We start from the raw sequence: 16,920 nt of genomic DNA, 5'->3' as shown, positions 1-16,920 counted from the left end.
GAAGGCACAAGATCATTTGAGGTGGACAATTGGGGTTGATTTGGAGTTTGGCGGAAAAGAGCACTTTTTTTTTTTAAGATTTTATTTATTGATTTTACAGAGAGACGGTAGGTGGCTCAAAAAGTATCAACTCAGCCTGACCAGTGGTGGTGCAGTGGATAGAGCATCGGACTGGGGTGCGGAAGACCCAGGTTTGAGACCCCAAGGTCGCCAGTTTGAGCATGCACTCATCTGGTTTGAGCAAAAAGCTCACCACCTTGGACCCAAGGTCGCTGGCTCGAGCAGGGGGTTACTAGGTCTGCTGAAGGCCCGCGGTCAGGGCACATGTGGGAAAGCAATCAATGAACAACTAGGGTGTCCCAACAAAAAACTGATTGATGCTTCTCATCTCTCTCCGTTCCTGTCTGTCTGTTCCTATCTATCCCTCTCTCTGTCCCTGTAAAAAAAAAAAAAAAAAAAAAGTATCAACTCAGCCCTACCTGTTTGTCTCAGTGGTAGAGCATTGGCCCAGTGTGTGGATGTGTAGGGATTGATTTCCAATCAGAACACATGGGAGAAGCAAGCATCTGCTTCTCCACTGCTCTCTCTTTTCTCTCTCTCTCTCTCTCTCTCTCTCTCCCTTTCTTCCTCTTCCTCCCCCCCTCGATCTCTTTCCCCTCCCACAAGCATGGCTCAATTGATTTGAGCAAGTTGGGGCACTGTGGATGGCTTCCTGGCCTCTGACTCAGGGCCTTTAAAAAAAAAAAAAAGGAGTTCAGTTGCTGAGCAACAGAGCAATGGCCCCAGATGGGCAGAGCATCTTGCCCTACAGGGGGATTGCTGGGTGGATCCTGGTCCATGCACATGGAAGAGACTCTGCCTCCCCTCCTCTCAAAAAAAAAAGAAAAGAAAAGAAAGAAAATATCAGCTCATAGTTGCTTCACTTTAGTTGTTCATTGATTGCTTGTCATATATGCCTTCACTGGACAAGCCCAAGGTTTCGAATCCACAACCTTAACATCCCAGGTTGACATTTTATTAACTGCGCCACCACAGACCAGGCAAAGACAGCACATTTAAATATGGATGGATGGATGGATGGATGGATAGATACAGATTTTTTTTTTAAGAGAGAGAGACAGATGGCATAGGAGAAAGAAGAGAAGCATCAGTTCTTTCTTGCAGCACTTTAATTGTTCCTTGATTGCTTTCTCATATATTCCTTGACCAGGGGACTACAGCAGAGAGAGTAACCCCTTGCTCAAGCTAGAAACCTTAGACTTCAAGCCAGCAACCATGGGGTCATGTCTGATCCCATGTTCAAGCTAGTGATGGCTTTGCTCAAGTTGGCTACCTTGGGGTTTCAAACCTGGGTCCTTTGTGTTCCAGTTCGACGATCTATCCCAGGGGTAGTCAACCTTTTTATACCTACCACCCACTTTTGTATCTCTGTTAGTAGTAAAATTTTCTAACCACCCACCAGTTCCACAGTAATGGTGATTTATAAAGTAGGGAAGTTACTTTATAAAATTTATAAAGCAGAGTTACAGCAAGTTAAAGCATATAATAATAATTACTTACCGAGTACTTTATGTCAGATTTTTGCTAAGTTTGGCAGAATAAGTCTTTATAAAACAACTTATTATAGTTAAATTTGTCTTTTTATTTATACTTTGGTTGCTCTGCTACCGCCCACCGTGAAAGCTGGAACGACCACTAGTGGGCGGTAGGGACCAGGTTGACTGCCACTGATCTATCCACTGCACCACCGCCTAGTCCGGCAAGACAGTACATTTTAAAAAGAAAACAGTTGTTGCTACGTGATTCACTTGAGTGTATTTTTACATAGTGTGTCCGTAAAGTCATGGTGCACTTTTGACCAGTCACAGGAAAGCAACAAAAGATGATAGAAATGTGAAATCTGCACCAAATAAAAGGAAAACTCTCCCAGTTTCATAGCTATTCAGTGCAGTTCAATGTGGGCTCACGCACAGATTTTTTAGGGCTCCTTAGGTAGCTATCCCGTATAGCCTCTACAGACTCGTCACTGACTGATGGCCTACCAGAACGGGGTTTCTCCACCAAACTGCTGGTTTCCTTCAACTGCTTATTCCACCAAGTAATGTTATTCCTATGTGGTGGCGCTTTGTTATAAACACGCCGATATTCACATTGCACTTTGGTCACGGATTCAAATTCAGCAAGCCACAGAACACACTGAACTTTCCTCTGTACCGTCCACATCTCGACTGGCATGGCCGTGGGCTGCTCCGCTGTATACACAGTGTTACGTCATCATCTGCGCATGCGTACATGCTGCCACATCATCCTATAGAAACTGGGAGGGTTTTCCTTGTATTTGGTGCAGATTTCACATTTCTATCGTCTTTTGTTGCTTTCCTGTGACTGGTCAAAAGTGCACTATGACTTTACGGACACACTGTATAATTCTTCTAATATAAAGATAAGGGTCATAGTGGTTTTCTCAATTTGAAATAAAGTTGGGCAGAGATGTAGGTATCGTATTGCATATAACAATGCCTGTTAAACATTTTTACTATAACAGAAACCCAAGTGTTTCTGTACCCTGCCGATACTTAGCCTGACATAAGCAGCCATCTTTAGATTTGGTTGATACAGCAAGAAAACAATTAGTTTCTCATGTATATTTTTTGGGTTGTTTTTTTTTTTTTTTCTTCCTGAAGTTGGAAACGGAGGCAGTCAGACAGACTCCCGCATGCGCCCGAACGGGATCCACCCAGCATGCCCACCAGGGGGCGATGCTCTGCCCATCTGCAGTGCTGCACTGTTGCGACCAGAGCCATTCTAGTGTCTGAGGTGAGGCCATGGAGCCATCCTCAGCGCCCGGGCCAACTTTTGCTCCAATGGAGCCTCGGCTAAGGGAGGAGAAGAGAGAGACAGGGAGAGAGGAGAAGGAGGGGGTGGAGAAGCAGATGGGTGCTTCTCCTATGTGCCCTGGCCGGGAATCGAACCTGGGACTTCTGCACACCAGCCCGATGCTCTACCACTGAGCCAAACGGCCAGGGCTATCATACATATTTTTTGAAGTCATTGTATAAAAATATATCACATACTAATTGAGTAACCTTGGACAAATTACATAACTTTCTTTGATGTCATTCTCTATAAAAAGTTAACAACAAATTATACCTGATTGCTCCTGGCCAGTTGGCATAGTGGTAGAGTGTGAGCCAGTGTGTAAACATCCGGGTTCAATTCATGGTCAGGGCACGTAGGAAAAGAGACCATCTGCTTCTCCCCCCCTCCCTCTTCTCTTTCTCTCTCTCTCTCTCTCTCTCTCTCTCTTTCTCTCTTTCTCTCTTTCTGCAGCCATGGCTCAGTTGGTTTGAGCTCATCAGCCTGGGCGCATGCTGAGGATGGCTCTATGGAGCCTCCCCTCGGGTGCTAAAAATAGCTTGGTTGCAAGCATTGTCCCAGATGGACAGAGCATCTGCCCCAGACAGGAGCAAGGGATGGATCCTGGTCGAGGGGTATGCGGGATTCTGTCTTTGTCTCCCCTCCTCTTAAAGAGGAAAAAGGGGAAAAAATAAAAATAATTATACCTGATTGGTTAAGGATTATCATATTTTCACATGTATATGACGCTCCTTAATTTTGGGGCCTGAAATTTGAAAGAAAGTATTACATAAAGTTATTGAACTCAAGTTTGATTCATCATAAATTTCATAGAACTCCTCGTCACTGTCAAAACTTTCATTCATTAGCTTGTCCTGATCTGTGATGACGAATCACTGTCTTCAACAAAGAGTACAAAATCAAGTGTGAAAAGGCGGGAAACTCAAGTAAAATATCTACAACCACTGTATTAGACGCACCCAGCTTTTAGACCCCACATTTTTTCAGGAAAAAAAGTGTATCTTATATATAGGGAAATACAGTAATCAAAACAGTCTGACCAGGCGGTTGCACAGTGGATAGAATGTTAGCCTGGGATGCTGAGGACCATGGTTAGAAAACCCAAGGTTGCCAACTTTAACACTGGCTCATCCAACTTGACCTCCAGCTTACCAGCTTGAGTGTGGGGTTGATGGCTTGAGCCCAGCGGTTACTGGCTTGGCTAGCATCCCCCTCCCATCCACCCCATCAAGGTACATATGAGAAAGCAATCAAGGAACAACTAAGGTGCCAGAACGAAGAATTGACGCTTCTCATCTCTCTGCATTCCTGTCTGTCTCATGGGCACACACGTGCAAAAAAATTTTTTTTTTTAATTGTTCTAACCTGATAGCTTGGCTGGTTAGAGCATCGTCCTGATAAGCAAAGTTTATAGGTTCGATCCTGGTTCAGGGCACATATAGGAACAGCTCTTTTTTTATTTATTTAAAGATTTTATTGATTTTTAAAAAAAAAAATTTTTTTTTTTTTTTTATTTATTCATTTTTAGAGAGGACAGAGAGAGGGAGAGAGAGAGACAGAGAGAGGGAGAGAGACAGAGAGAGAGAGAGAAGGGGGGAGGAGCTGGAAGCATCAACTCCCATATGTGCCTTGACCAGGCAAGCCCAGGGTTTCGAACCGGCGACCTCAGCATTTCCAGGTCGACGCTTTATCCACTGCGCCACCACAGGTCAGGCCAAATTTTTTTTTAAGAAAGAGAGAAGTGGGGAGAAGAGTGGGAAGCATCAACTCAGTAGTTGATTCTCAGATTGGGCATGACAAGCCCAGGGTTTTATACTAGAGACCTCAACATACCAGGTTGATACTTTATCCACTGTGCCACCATAAGTCAGGCAATTTAAAATAATAATAGTAATTGAATAAAAGGGTATGACAAGCATCTGGTACATTATAGATAGTTAATTTCCTTCCTGAAGCCCTTAGTGTCCTCTTTATTACTGAGATTTTTTTTTTCTTTTAAGAGAGAGAAAAAAAAAACACATAGATTCGCTGTTCTACTATTCCATGTATTCATTGGATGATTCCTGTATGTGCCCTGACTGGGATCATACCTGCAACCTGACATATTGGGATGACACACTAATCAGCTGAGCTACCTGGCAAGGGCAAAATAATTTTCACTCAGACCCTTCCTTTGTTGTGAAAATCTCTTGGTTTTAATTGTTTCACAATGGAGAAAGATGTTTTTCACCTATTTCAGCCTCACTCCTTTGACATGCTTTGTCTTCCCTGTTCTCAGTGTGGTTTGACTGTATTCCAGCTATGGTGCCATCGTAATTGGGGCCAGACCCCACAACGCTGAGGAAAAGAAGGGCCTCTAGACTAAACAGGATTGTCCAGCCAGTTACTTTTGCCCATTCTAGACTGGAACTATCCTCCTGCTGTTGAAGTTCGTTCCTAGAAAACAGCATTTTTCTGGTGTGCTTTGTTTGTCTGTTTTTTAAGGTATCAGGATTACACTGAGGTTAACAAGCTATAAAAGACAGTATTTGGGGATAACTTAAGTTTGGAAAACATATCTGCTTTTCAAATTCACATGTATAGTTAAGTGCTTTGAGAAATAGAACAGTAAAGAAACCTGTTGAACTTTATGCATCCCAGCACCTCCCAGGCTTACTGAAGTAATGTTCTCTTTTTGAGAAATACCTATTAATATCCCATGGATCTTTTCATTCCATCTGCCTTTTTATTTCAGTTGCCTAAGAGGTTGCTAACCTCCCAAACACATTGAAACAGGTAAACTCTGGGAACTCTGGTTTCCATGTAACGTTTCACTCTTTGCCTATGATCTTACAAGCGGAGCTTCTATCTCCATGCCTTTTCTGACTGATTTGTTCTTTCCTCCCATGTAGCCCAGTGTGTGGAAAGCTAACAGAATGGAACACAAATCAGGATCCCTTCCTTCTACCCGGGAGTCTGCTTTTACCAGTCCAATCTCTGTTACCAAACCAGTAGTACTGGCTGTTGGCACAGTTTTAAGCTCTCCCAAAGAGGTGAGGATAAAGCAGAGGCCTTTTCTAAAGTTGCTGTTTCCCATTTATTTTTACAACATACGCAATATGACAATATGGCATGTACAGCTCTAACTCTGTTTCCTTTGTAGGTGTGTCACTTGTTCAGTGGTTGTTTCCATTAGCATGCAAAGCTGGGCAGAAGGTGGGTGGGGTAGTTGCTCTGGTAGTCAAAGGTCAGCCTGTTAGACTGATATTATGCTGACATCTGCAGAAAAATCAAAGAGGTGCTATATTAGCCATCCATTCTTAACTATAAAAACCAGCAAAGTTGAAGTCTGTTTAAATGAAAAGGATAGTGTGGGGGTTTTTTTAGTAAAAGACAGAATGAACAGGCTACCAGATTCTGGAAATTAGTACCATGTAGAAGTTGACCCAGAGAATCCCAGAATTATTGCTGTTTACTATCAGGAGCAACCTATTTGTGGTATTTGCAGAGTCCCTCCAGCACCACTCCTCCAATTGAGATCAGCTCCTCTCGTCTGACCAAGTTGACCCGCCGAACTACCGACAGAAAAAGCGAGTTTCTGAAGACTCTGAAGGATGACCGGAATGGGGACTTCTCAGAGAACAGAGACAGTGACAAGCTGGAGGATGTAAGAGCATAGGATTTTTCTGGGGCAACATAGGTGTTTTCCTCTGTTATATGTGTGATTTTTTTCTTCTTAAAAGAAAAATGTGGCAAGTTTTTTTGTTTGTTTTTTACAGGGACAGAGAGAGGGGTAGATAGGGACAGACAGACAGGAACAGAGATGAGAAGCATCAATCATCAGTTTTTTGTTGCGACACCTTAGTTGTTCATTGATTGCTTTCTCATATGTGCCTTGACCATGGGCCTTCAGCAGACTGTGTAACCCCTTGCTCAAGCCAGCGACCTTGGGTCCAAGCTGGGGAGCTTTGCTCAAATCAGATGAGCCCACACTCAAGCTGGCAACCTCAGGGTCTCGAACCTAGGTCTTCCACATCCCAGTCCAACGCTCTATCCACTGCGCCACCGCCTGGTCAGGCAAGATGTGGCAAGTTTTTTAAATGTACAGAGAAATATCTGTAAGAGTAACAGCATGTTGTAAATTTAATACAGACTTCATATTGAGCTTGTTTTTGTTTTTGTTTTTACAGGAACAGAGAGAGTGTCCGAGAGAGTGATAGATAGGGAAAGACAGACAGGAATGGAGAGAGAGGAGAAGCATCAATCATCAGTTTTTCGTTGCGGTGCCTTAGTTGTTCATTGATTGCTTTCTCATATGTGCCTTGATCAGCAGACCGAGTAACCCCTTGCTCGAGCCAGTGACCTTGGGTCCAAGCTGGTGAGCTTTTTTTTTTTTTTTTTGCTCAGCCAGATGAGCTCGCACTCAAGCTGGCGACCTCGGGGTCTCGAACCTGGGTCCTTCTGCATCCCAGTCCAAAGCTCGAACCACTGCGCAACCGCCTAGTCAGGCCATATTGAGCTTGTTTTAATGATAGTTGTCTTGGGACTCGGTGTTGTTTACTTTTTTTTTTTTTTTTTGTATTTTTCTGAAGCTGGAAATGGGGAGAGACAGTCAGACTCCCGCATGCGCCCGACCGGGATCCACCTGGCACGCCCACCAGGGGCGACGCTCTGCCACGACCAGAGCCACTCTAGCGCCTGGGGCAGAGGCCAAGGAGCCATCCCCAGCGCCCGGGCCATCTTTTGCTCCAATGGAGCCTTGGCTGCGGAGGGGAAGAGAGAGACAGAGAGGAAGGAGAGGGGGAGGGGTGGAGAAGCAGATGGGCGCTTCTCCTGTGTGCCCTGGCCGGGAATCAAACCCGGGACTCCTGCACGCCAGGCCGACGCTCTACCACTGAGCCAACCAGCAAGGGCTACACTGATGAAGTCTTGAATTGGTCAGTTCTATAAGAACTGGTAAATTATAGAATCTTTTGTTGGTTAGAATTGTATTTTATTCCAGTACTAACGTAGATATCTACTAGTTCCTGCCACAGTTGACATAACCTATAGATGGTGGCCAGTTGGTATCCTTTGGAAATCTTGGCAAAGTAAGCAAGTCCTTATTTTTAAATGGAGGAAACCTAAGGGTTGATGTTGTCTTCTGGAAAGCATTTTCCTGGGTTATGACTCCTTAATCTTCTTTCTTTCTTTTCTTTTCTTTTTTTTTTTTTTTTAATTCAGTGAGAGTAGGGGAGGCAGAGACAGACTCCGACATGTCCCCCAACCAGGATCCACCCAGCAGGCCCACTAGGGGGCGATGCTCTGCCCATCTGGGGTGCTGCTCTGTTGCTCAGCAACCAAGCTCTTCTCAGCACCTGAGGTGGAGGCCATGGAGCCATCCTCAGCGCCTGGGGCCAACTTGTTCCAATGAAGCCATGGCTGCAGGAGAGGGAGAGAGAGAAAGAGGGGAAGGGGGTGGAGAAGCGGGTGGGCACTTCTACGTGCTCTGACTGGGGAATGAGCCTGGGACTTCCACACGCCGGGCCAATGCTCTATATCTCGGCCATGGCCTCCTTAATCTTCTAGATTGCTTATCTTGCCACAAAGGATAATCAAACCAAGTGTGTTCCTTTTTCTTTTATTTTTATTTTTTTTTTTTATTTCATTTTATTTATTCATTTTAGAGAGTGTGTGGGGGGGAGAGAGAGAGACAGGGGAGAGAGAGACAGAGGGAGGAGCAGGAAGCATCAACTCCCATATGTGCCTTGACCAGGCAAGCGCAGGGTTTTGAACTGGCGACCTCAGCATTTCCAGGTCGATGCTTTATCCACTGCACCACCACAGGTCCCTTTTTCCTTATTGTAGTTGGAGGACAACAGCACGCCTGAACCAAAGGAAAATGGAGAGGAATGCTGTCATCAGAATGGCCTACCTCTCTCTGTAGAGGAAGAAGGGGAGGTCCTGTCACACTCACTGGAAGCAGAGCACAGGTGAGTAAGGATCACATTACAGGGCATGCTGTGTGTGGCCTGCAAGAAGCTGGACCATACTTAAGACAACACCTCCGATTGAGTCCAGCAAGCAGAGAGGTCTCATGAGCACTCTACCTGTTCTATGTGCCCCAGATTGGCCTGTTTCTCAGTGGGTGTTCCTTTATAGACTCAACCAGCTTTTTCATACTCCTCTGTAAGGATTTTGTGTAATTTAGTTTCAGGCTCAGTTTTATGACTCCTGTTGATAAGGGTAGAGGGGACCCTCTTTCTTGAGACTGTTGATCCCTTGGTCCCTCCTAGCGTGATAAAGAAGTTACCATAATACCCCTTTTGAGGGCCTTGAACACAGCAGCCAGCTGTCTGGGCAGCTGGATGGCACATGGGCCTGCGAAATATGATAGTACCTTCTTGAAAGGAGGCTCCTATCCAGAGGAACTTGAGGGTTCACAAGTTTATGAAGGAGACCATAATGCCATTGAAATTGAAAGAGAATTGCAGTGCCTGTGGAAATGTTCTAATTTGCTTATGCAACAAAAATGAGATTTATTCCTCTGTTTTGTCTATGGGATAGAGATGGCCCTTGCAGTTTGCCTTTTGTGCCGTCCTTTTTTTTTTTTTTTTTCTTGATTTTGGGCAGGGACAACCATCAGTTTGTTGTTCCACTTATTTATGCATTTCTTGCTCGATTCTTATATGTGCCCTGAGTAGGGATCTAACCTGCAACCTTGGCCTATGAGGACAGGACTAACCAACTGAGCTACCCAGCCAGGGCTATGCTGTCTTATTTACTGCTGCTTTTACTATCTCTTCTCTATAGTTCTTATGCTCTATAAAATACAACTGTGGAACTCCCCCATTTAATTATAAGCACCTAAATAACAATAATTAAAGCTTATCCCACTGGGGAGAAAAGAAGAACTTAAGTTTCTTCTTCCTTTTTTTTTTTTTAGATTTTATTTATTGATTTTTGGATAGAGGAGGGAGAGAGAGAGAGAAAGAGCGGGAGAGTGAGAAAGATGGGGGAGAAGCGGGAAGCATCTACAAGTAATAGTTGCTTCCTGTATGTGCCTTGACCAGGCGAGCCCAGGGATTTGAACCGGCAACCTCAGCATTCCAGGTCGACGCTTTATCCACTGAGGCACCACAGGTCCTAAGTTTCTTTAACATCCCAGTTATTACCATTGCCCCTGGGCATGAAAATTCTCTGTGGAAAGTTGTGGACTTCTCACTTACTCTTAAAGTTGTCATTTTTTTGTTTGTTTTGTCTGACTTGCCTTCTCCAGGTTATTGAAAGCAATGGGATGGCAGGAGTATCCTGAAAATGATGAGAATTGCCTTCCCCTCACGGAGGATGAGCTCAAAGAGTTTCACATGAAGACAGAGCAGGTATGTCTTTCCTGGAGTCCGGTTAACGAGTACGAAGATGAGGAGTCAGGACGTCGTTGCCCTTAGGGAGTCCAGTTTAGTGTGAGAGAAGGACTTTATAAAAGAAACTATAGTCTGACATGTTGTGGCTAAATGGATAAAGTGCCAATGTGGAACCCTGAGGTCCCTGGTTCCATACCCTGGGCTTGTTCGGTTAAGGCACATATGAGAAACAACTGCTAAGCAACTAGGAGTTGATGCTTCCTGCTCCTACCCACCTTTCTCCCCTCCCCCTCCCCCCCCCCCAATCAATAAATAAAATCTTAAAGAAGGGAAGGAGAGAGGAGGGGAGGGAAAGAAACTAGATAGTTGCTATAGTAGAAATATAGAACATTTAAATCTGCCTAGGCAATAGGCCTATGAGGACAGGACTAACCAACTGAGCTACCCAGCCAGGGTAGGCAATAGGGATCTCCAGTGTTGTATACAAAAACCCGGTCAGTAGTTAGCAGATTTCAGAAAGTACTGTGTTCTTTCATTCTGAAAGCTTTAACCCATTATAAGAATCATACAGGTGTGTTCCAAAGTTATAGCCTGAGCCCTTGGACCCTAGGGAAACAGACTCTCGCCCTCCTCTGGTTTTAGCTCTGATTTTCCTCTGGTATGCTAGCCAGAGCCAAGAAGCCAAATTTTAATTTATTCAACAAATACCTGTATTCCTTCTCTGAGTAAAATACTGCCAGACCTTAGGGTTTACAACAATAGATAAGACTGGTGGGGTCTCTACAAACCTCATAGAGCTTATGTCCTGGTAGTGTATATTTAAAGCATAAATAATTGTGTCCTACAAAGCAAAACTATAGACCAGTGGTGGGCAAACCGCAGCTCACAAGCCACATGCTTTGGCCCGTTGAGTGTGGCTCTTCCACAAAATACCACGTGCGGGTGCAAAGGCCAGCTTAGGAGTACCCTAATTAAGTTAATAACATTGTACCTACCTATATATAATTTAAGTTTAAAAAATTTGGCTCTTAAAAAAAATTTCAGTCGTTGTACTGTTGATATTTGGCTCTGTTGACTAATGAGTCTTCCGACCACTGTTATGAACTAAAAGACTTTGTTATTCAAAATTCTGTTTTCCCTATCATTGTCATCACCTAAGAACTTGTAGAAATACGGAATCTTAAACCCTACTCCAGTCGTTTTGTTCATGAATCTGCACTTTTGCCCTTTGAGTAGTGAGTTTTTTTTATGCTTGTACCCCCGGCAATGAGGTGTTTTTTGTTCGTTTTTTTTTTTTTTTTTTTTCAAAAAATGAAATTAGTTCCAGTTACAGTTTTATTAACTGAAAATCTTGTTTGATAACCAATTTATGGAAACAAGAAGAACATATATTTGCCTTTTTTTCATGTTGCCTTACATACGTACAATTGTACTCTGGATGGTCAGGAGGCACGAGGACGTACATAAATGTTCATACTACTCAAAGGGTTAAACAAGTGAACTTGACTTGAAGGAACCACTGAGCTAAAGCCAGCCCTGAATCTGCATTTTAAACAGATCCCTTGATGATTTATGTTAAAGCTTGATGAGCACTGCTACAAGAAATCTTTGATCTCTCAGGGGGGCTTCCCTCTCTATTCCACCTAGAATTGAACTGAGGCCCAGCCTTTCCCAGCTCCCTTAGGCCAGTGTAGATATTGATGTTTTGTTTTGTTTTGTTTTGTTTCTTTGTTTCCCACAGCTGAGAAGAAATGGCTTTGGGAAGAATGGCTTCTTGCAGAGCCGCAGTTCCAGCCTGTTCTCCCCTTGGAGAAGCACTTGTAAAGCAGAGTTTGAGGATTCAGACACAGAAACCAGTAGCAGTGAAACATCAGATGACGATGCCTGGAAGTAGGCGTGTAATGTTCACAGTTAAATCTGACCCACAAACTCAGCTTGAGTGCTGAAGGGGTATACAAAAGAAATCTTTTCCTTTTATGTTTTGTTGAATATTTCATGCACAAGGGAAATAATCATATCCCAAAGAGAGCGATTGGCTTATTTAGCTTTTGTTGTTCTTTCCTGTTATCTGCTTAATAGAGAGAAATTTGTGTGGTGGGAAAGTTTTTTAAAATACACACACACAGTATATATGGGGCGATGCACAAGTGGGAGCTGGCAGTGCAGAGAGGAGGAGAGACGCCTGCAGCTGTGGCTTCCACCAGCCCTTGGGGCACCAACCCCTGTGCTCAAGCAATCATTGTCAATGACAAAGTGACTATTGAAGTTATAATTGTATTAAATTAATGCTAATAATTTGGATATTTTATTTTATTTTTGGCTGCTCGGGTAACGTTAGCCCTTAACCAAGCATATGTGGGTTGTGTTTTGTTTTGTTTTGTTGGGGGGGTACAGCTGTAAAATATTTGGATATAGGAAATGTGTTATTCTTGCAGCCTTGATATTCAGGGTGGATTGTAAAATATAAATTTTTGTGAGATTTCAAAGATTAAGATTATTTTGATAACATTATTTACAGATTTAAAAGATGTGGTTATCACAAGTCTTGAGGGTAAAACTACTGCATAAAATAACTAACTTGGAATAAATATTTTGCATCAGTTTGGATTGTCTTGTGTAAAAGGTATATTTTCTTTAAAAATTAGATGAGTGGTTTTTTTAAGGGGAATTCTAGCAGTCTGAGGAACATTTAATTCGGATACCTATTTTTCTCCTTTTAGCAGCTACTTTTTTGATGCAGAAAAACCCATGCAATAAATTACCAGTAATAAAATCAGAAACCCAGGTTTCTTTACTGAAGCTGTTGTTCACTGCCCGTATATTTACTAATGTACGAATATTAAAGAAGGTCTGCCTCAGGTTTCCTGCTACAGAACAACAGGGGAAAGGGTTTGAGTTGATGCTGGCTGGGTGACCAGTGGAGGGGGCAGGTTTTCTCATTCAGCAAATATTCTGCAGGTTCTCGTGTGTCCCAGGCATTGTGCAGAGCTCTGGGGGAATGCAAGGAATGACCGGCCCAGTAGGGAAGAGAATAAACGGTTATGTTAAAAATGAAACCTTTACCTGACCTGTGCTGGCGCAGTGGGTCAAGTGTCAATCTGGAACACTAAGGTTGCTGGTTCAAAACCCAGGGCTTGCCTGGGCAAGGCATGTGTGGGAGTTGATGCTTCCTGCTTCTCCCCCCTTCTCTCTCTCTCTCTCTCTCTCTCTCTCTCTCCCACTCTCTCTCTCTCTATCTCCTCTTAAATAAATAAATAAATAAAAATAATTTTTTAAGAAAAGGAAACCTTAGCCTGACCAGGTGGTGGCGCAGTGGATAGAGCATCAGACTGGGATGCAGAAGACCCAGGTTCGAGACCCCGAGGTCACCAGCTTGAGCCAAGGTCGCTGGCTCAAGGAAGGGGTTACAGTTAACCGTTACTCAGTCTGCTGTAGGCCCACGGTCAATGCACATATGAGAAAGCAATCAATGAACAACTAAGGTGTCGCAATTTAAAAACTGATGATTGATGCTTCTCATCTCTCTCCGTTCCTGTAGTCTGTCCCCATCTATCCCACTCTCTGTCCCTGTAAAAAAAAAAAAAAAAAGGAAACCTTAGACCAAGATGGGTCCCCAAACTACGGCCCGCGGACCACATGCGGCCCCCTGAAGCCATTTATCCGGCCCCCGCTGCACTTCCAGAAGGGGCACCTCTTTCATTGGTGGTCAATGAAAGGAGCACATTGACCATCTCATTAGCCAAAAGCAGGCCCATAGTTCCCATTGAAATACTGGTCAGTTTCTTGATTTAAATTTACTTGTTTTTTATTTTAAATATTGTATTTGTTCCCGTTTTGTTTTTTTACTTTAAAATAAGATATGTGCAGTTTGCATAGGGATTTGTTCATAGTTTTTTTTAATAATCCGGCCCTCCAACGGTCTGAGGGACAGTGAACTGGCCCCCTGTGTAAAAAGTTTGGGGACCCCTGGACCAAGATCTGGTAGACAAGCAGATGTTTAAGCAACAGATATTTACTGACACTGGCACTCTGGCTGTACCTACAATACATAGTCCCTAATGAATATAGAAGTCCAAGATTATACTCTTAATATGTGACAGCAGAGAAGTAGTAGGCCTGGTTTCATGTTAGATGACTAACTTGAAGTATAGGCTCCAGAAGGGGAATAGGCTAGAGACAGACCAGAATGATATTTGCTAGATTCTAAAACTTAGGAAGGGAAAGACCCTGCCTACCATAATGCACTGTAGTCTCTTCTGTTTGTGGCATAAGCAACCCATGTGCAAGCTGTGGAAATACCGTATTTCTCCATGTATAAGACACTTTCTCCAAAAAATCCAGGGTCTAAAAAGGTGCATCTTATAACAGTGGTTGTAGGTTTCTTTTTACTTGTATTTACCGCTTTTTTGCGCTGGTCTTTGCGCTCATTGTTGTAGATATTTTAACTTGCATTTCTTGCTTTTTCGCGCTTGTCTTTGTGCTCATTATTTCACACTTGTTACGTGTATATTACGGTAGGTTACGTATTGCCACGGTCTGCCCAGACATGGCTCAGAAAAGATATTCATATAGTGCTGAATTCAAGTTAAAAGAGATCCAGTTTGCAAAAGTGAATGGAAATTGTGCTGCTGAACGTAAGTTTGGTCCTCCTCTGAGAAATCAATCTGAGACTGGCTATGGGAAGAAAAACCCTACTGAAAACACCACGGCAGAGGCAAGTCAGCTGTGAGAGGCAAGTCAGCAAAATGGCCTGATTTAGAGAGGGAATTGAAGAGCAAAGGGCAATTGGAATTCCTGGGTCCACAAGATGGTTCAGCATGAGGCAGGAAGACTTGCTGATGAAAAAGAAGTTACTGATTTCAAAGGACACAACTGGTGCTTCACATTCATGAAACGGAATGGACTAAGTATGCATACACACACCAGACTTCCTCAAAAGATGCCTGAAAGCTATGAGCAAAAGGTCCTTGAATTTCATCATTTTGTCATTCAATATCAGAAGACACGTCAGTGTGAGTTCAGACAGATCGCAAATATGGACTGAGTCCCCCTTCAATTTTATGTCTCAAGTAAAAACTGTTGATAAGAAGGGGGTGAAAATTGTAACTGAAGACAAATTGGACATGAAAAGAGCCATTATACAGTTGTTCTGGCTTGTACCAATGGAACCAAACTGCCTCCTATGCTGATTTCAAACACAAAACAATGCCAAAAGAAGACGTTCCTCGAGGAGTGATTGTCCACATTCATGACAAGGGTTAGATGAATCAGGATGGGATGAAGATCTGGTTTGAGGAAGTTTGGAGGAAATCAGGTGGAATCTTACACAAACCTGCCTTATTGGTGCTTGATCAGTTCAGGGCACATGTAACAAAAAACACAAAGAAGAGGCCCTGGCCGGTTGTTTCAGTGGTAGAGCGTCGGCCTGGCGTGCGGAAGTCCCGGGTTCGATTCCTGGCCAGGGCACACAGGAGAAGTGCCCATCTGCTTCTCCACCCCTCCCCCTCTCCTTCCTCTCTGTCTGTCTCTTCCCCTCCTGTAGCCAAGGCTCCATTGGAGCAAAGATGGCCCGGGCACTGGGGATGGCTCCTTGGCCTCTGCTCCAGGCGCTAGAGTGGCTCTGGTCGCGACAGAGCGACGACCCGGATGGGCAGAGCATCGCCCCCTGGTGGGCGTGCCAGGTAGATCCCGGTCGGGCACATGTGGGAGTCTGTCTGACTGCCTCCTCGTTTCCAGCTTCGGAAAAATACAAAAAGTAAAAATAAAAAAACACAAAGAAGATTGCTGCAGAGCAAAAAACAAGACTTGGCGCCATACCTGGAGGCTTGACATCCCAGCTCCAACCACTTGATAATCAGCATTAACAAACCCTTCAAAGCTGTCATGAGAGCCAAATAGAACCAATGGATGAAGTCTTCTGGGGACAATTTGACACCAGCAAGAAGAGTAAAGAAACCAACTATAGGAGAGGTTTGTACCTGGGTGAAAAGATCCTGGGATAATATCAAGATTGAGATTATTGTCAAGTCATTTAATATAATAAGTGTGGCATTTGAAATGCCACAGATGGAACTGAGGAGGAGGCAATATATGAGGAATTGTATGAATTTTATGAAAACTTGAGTTCAATAACTTTATGAAATTCTTTTTTTCCCCAAAGTTCAGGCCCCAAAATTAAGGTGCAGCTTATACACGGGGAAATACAATAGTGGTTGAGATAGAAGAGTAAGAACTGAATTGTATTTCATGGAATATATATATATATTTTTAAACATTTTTGTACTTGATTATGTAATTTTCTCTTTTGCTTGATTTAATCCCTGGTTTGCAAACACTGTACAGGCTTGTAGCCTAGGAGCTATAAGCTATACTCTGCAGCGTAAATGCGTAGTGTGCTATACCATCTTGGTTTGTATGAGTGCACTGATGTTTACACAGTGATGAAATGGCCTAACAGGGTACTTCTGAGACTGGATCCCCATCATTAAGTGGCACATGACTATATTATAAAATGAACTATTGCAAAAGTATTAAACTGGAAACGAGAAGCAGGTTGAGAGGGAAATAATTTCACCTGTTTGACCTTGGGCTTTGCCCTTATTATCTTTCTCAGAACAAATTTCTAATTTTAGAATATGTGCTGCCAAAGTGAGCACAGAACAAATTTCTAAAACTATACCCTTGCCCTGACCATGTAGCTCCATTAGACTTGGTTAGTGTC

The 16,920-nt window shown here is 43.4% G+C and overlaps 1 protein-coding gene across 3 annotated transcripts in view; it reads left to right on the top strand.

The window, feature by feature from the left end:
• Positions 1 to 12,806, top strand: part of GPBP1L1 (GC-rich promoter binding protein 1 like 1) — a 49,881-nt gene extending 37,075 nt beyond the window's left edge. For all 3 annotated transcript variants that reach the window (XM_066376155.1, XM_066376157.1, XM_066376156.1), the window contains 5 exons: positions 5,769 to 5,909; positions 6,365 to 6,523; positions 8,704 to 8,828; positions 10,115 to 10,217; positions 11,941 to 12,806. In XM_066376155.1, the coding sequence (XP_066232252.1) occupies positions 5,769 to 5,909; positions 6,365 to 6,523; positions 8,704 to 8,828; positions 10,115 to 10,217; positions 11,941 to 12,093 (681 nt within the window). In that variant the 3' untranslated portion in view covers positions 12,094 to 12,806. The remainder of the gene's footprint in view (positions 1 to 5,768; positions 5,910 to 6,364; positions 6,524 to 8,703; positions 8,829 to 10,114; positions 10,218 to 11,940) is intronic.
• The last annotated feature ends 4,114 nt before the right edge of the window (positions 12,807 to 16,920 follow it).

Source organism: Saccopteryx leptura, chromosome 3 (assembly GCF_036850995.1).
Source record: "Saccopteryx leptura isolate mSacLep1 chromosome 3, mSacLep1_pri_phased_curated, whole genome shotgun sequence".
NCBI classification, from domain to species: domain Eukaryota; kingdom Metazoa; phylum Chordata; class Mammalia; order Chiroptera; family Emballonuridae; genus Saccopteryx; species Saccopteryx leptura.
Note: the sequence above shows the minus strand (reverse complement) of the source record. Positions and strands in the feature narration are given on the sequence as shown.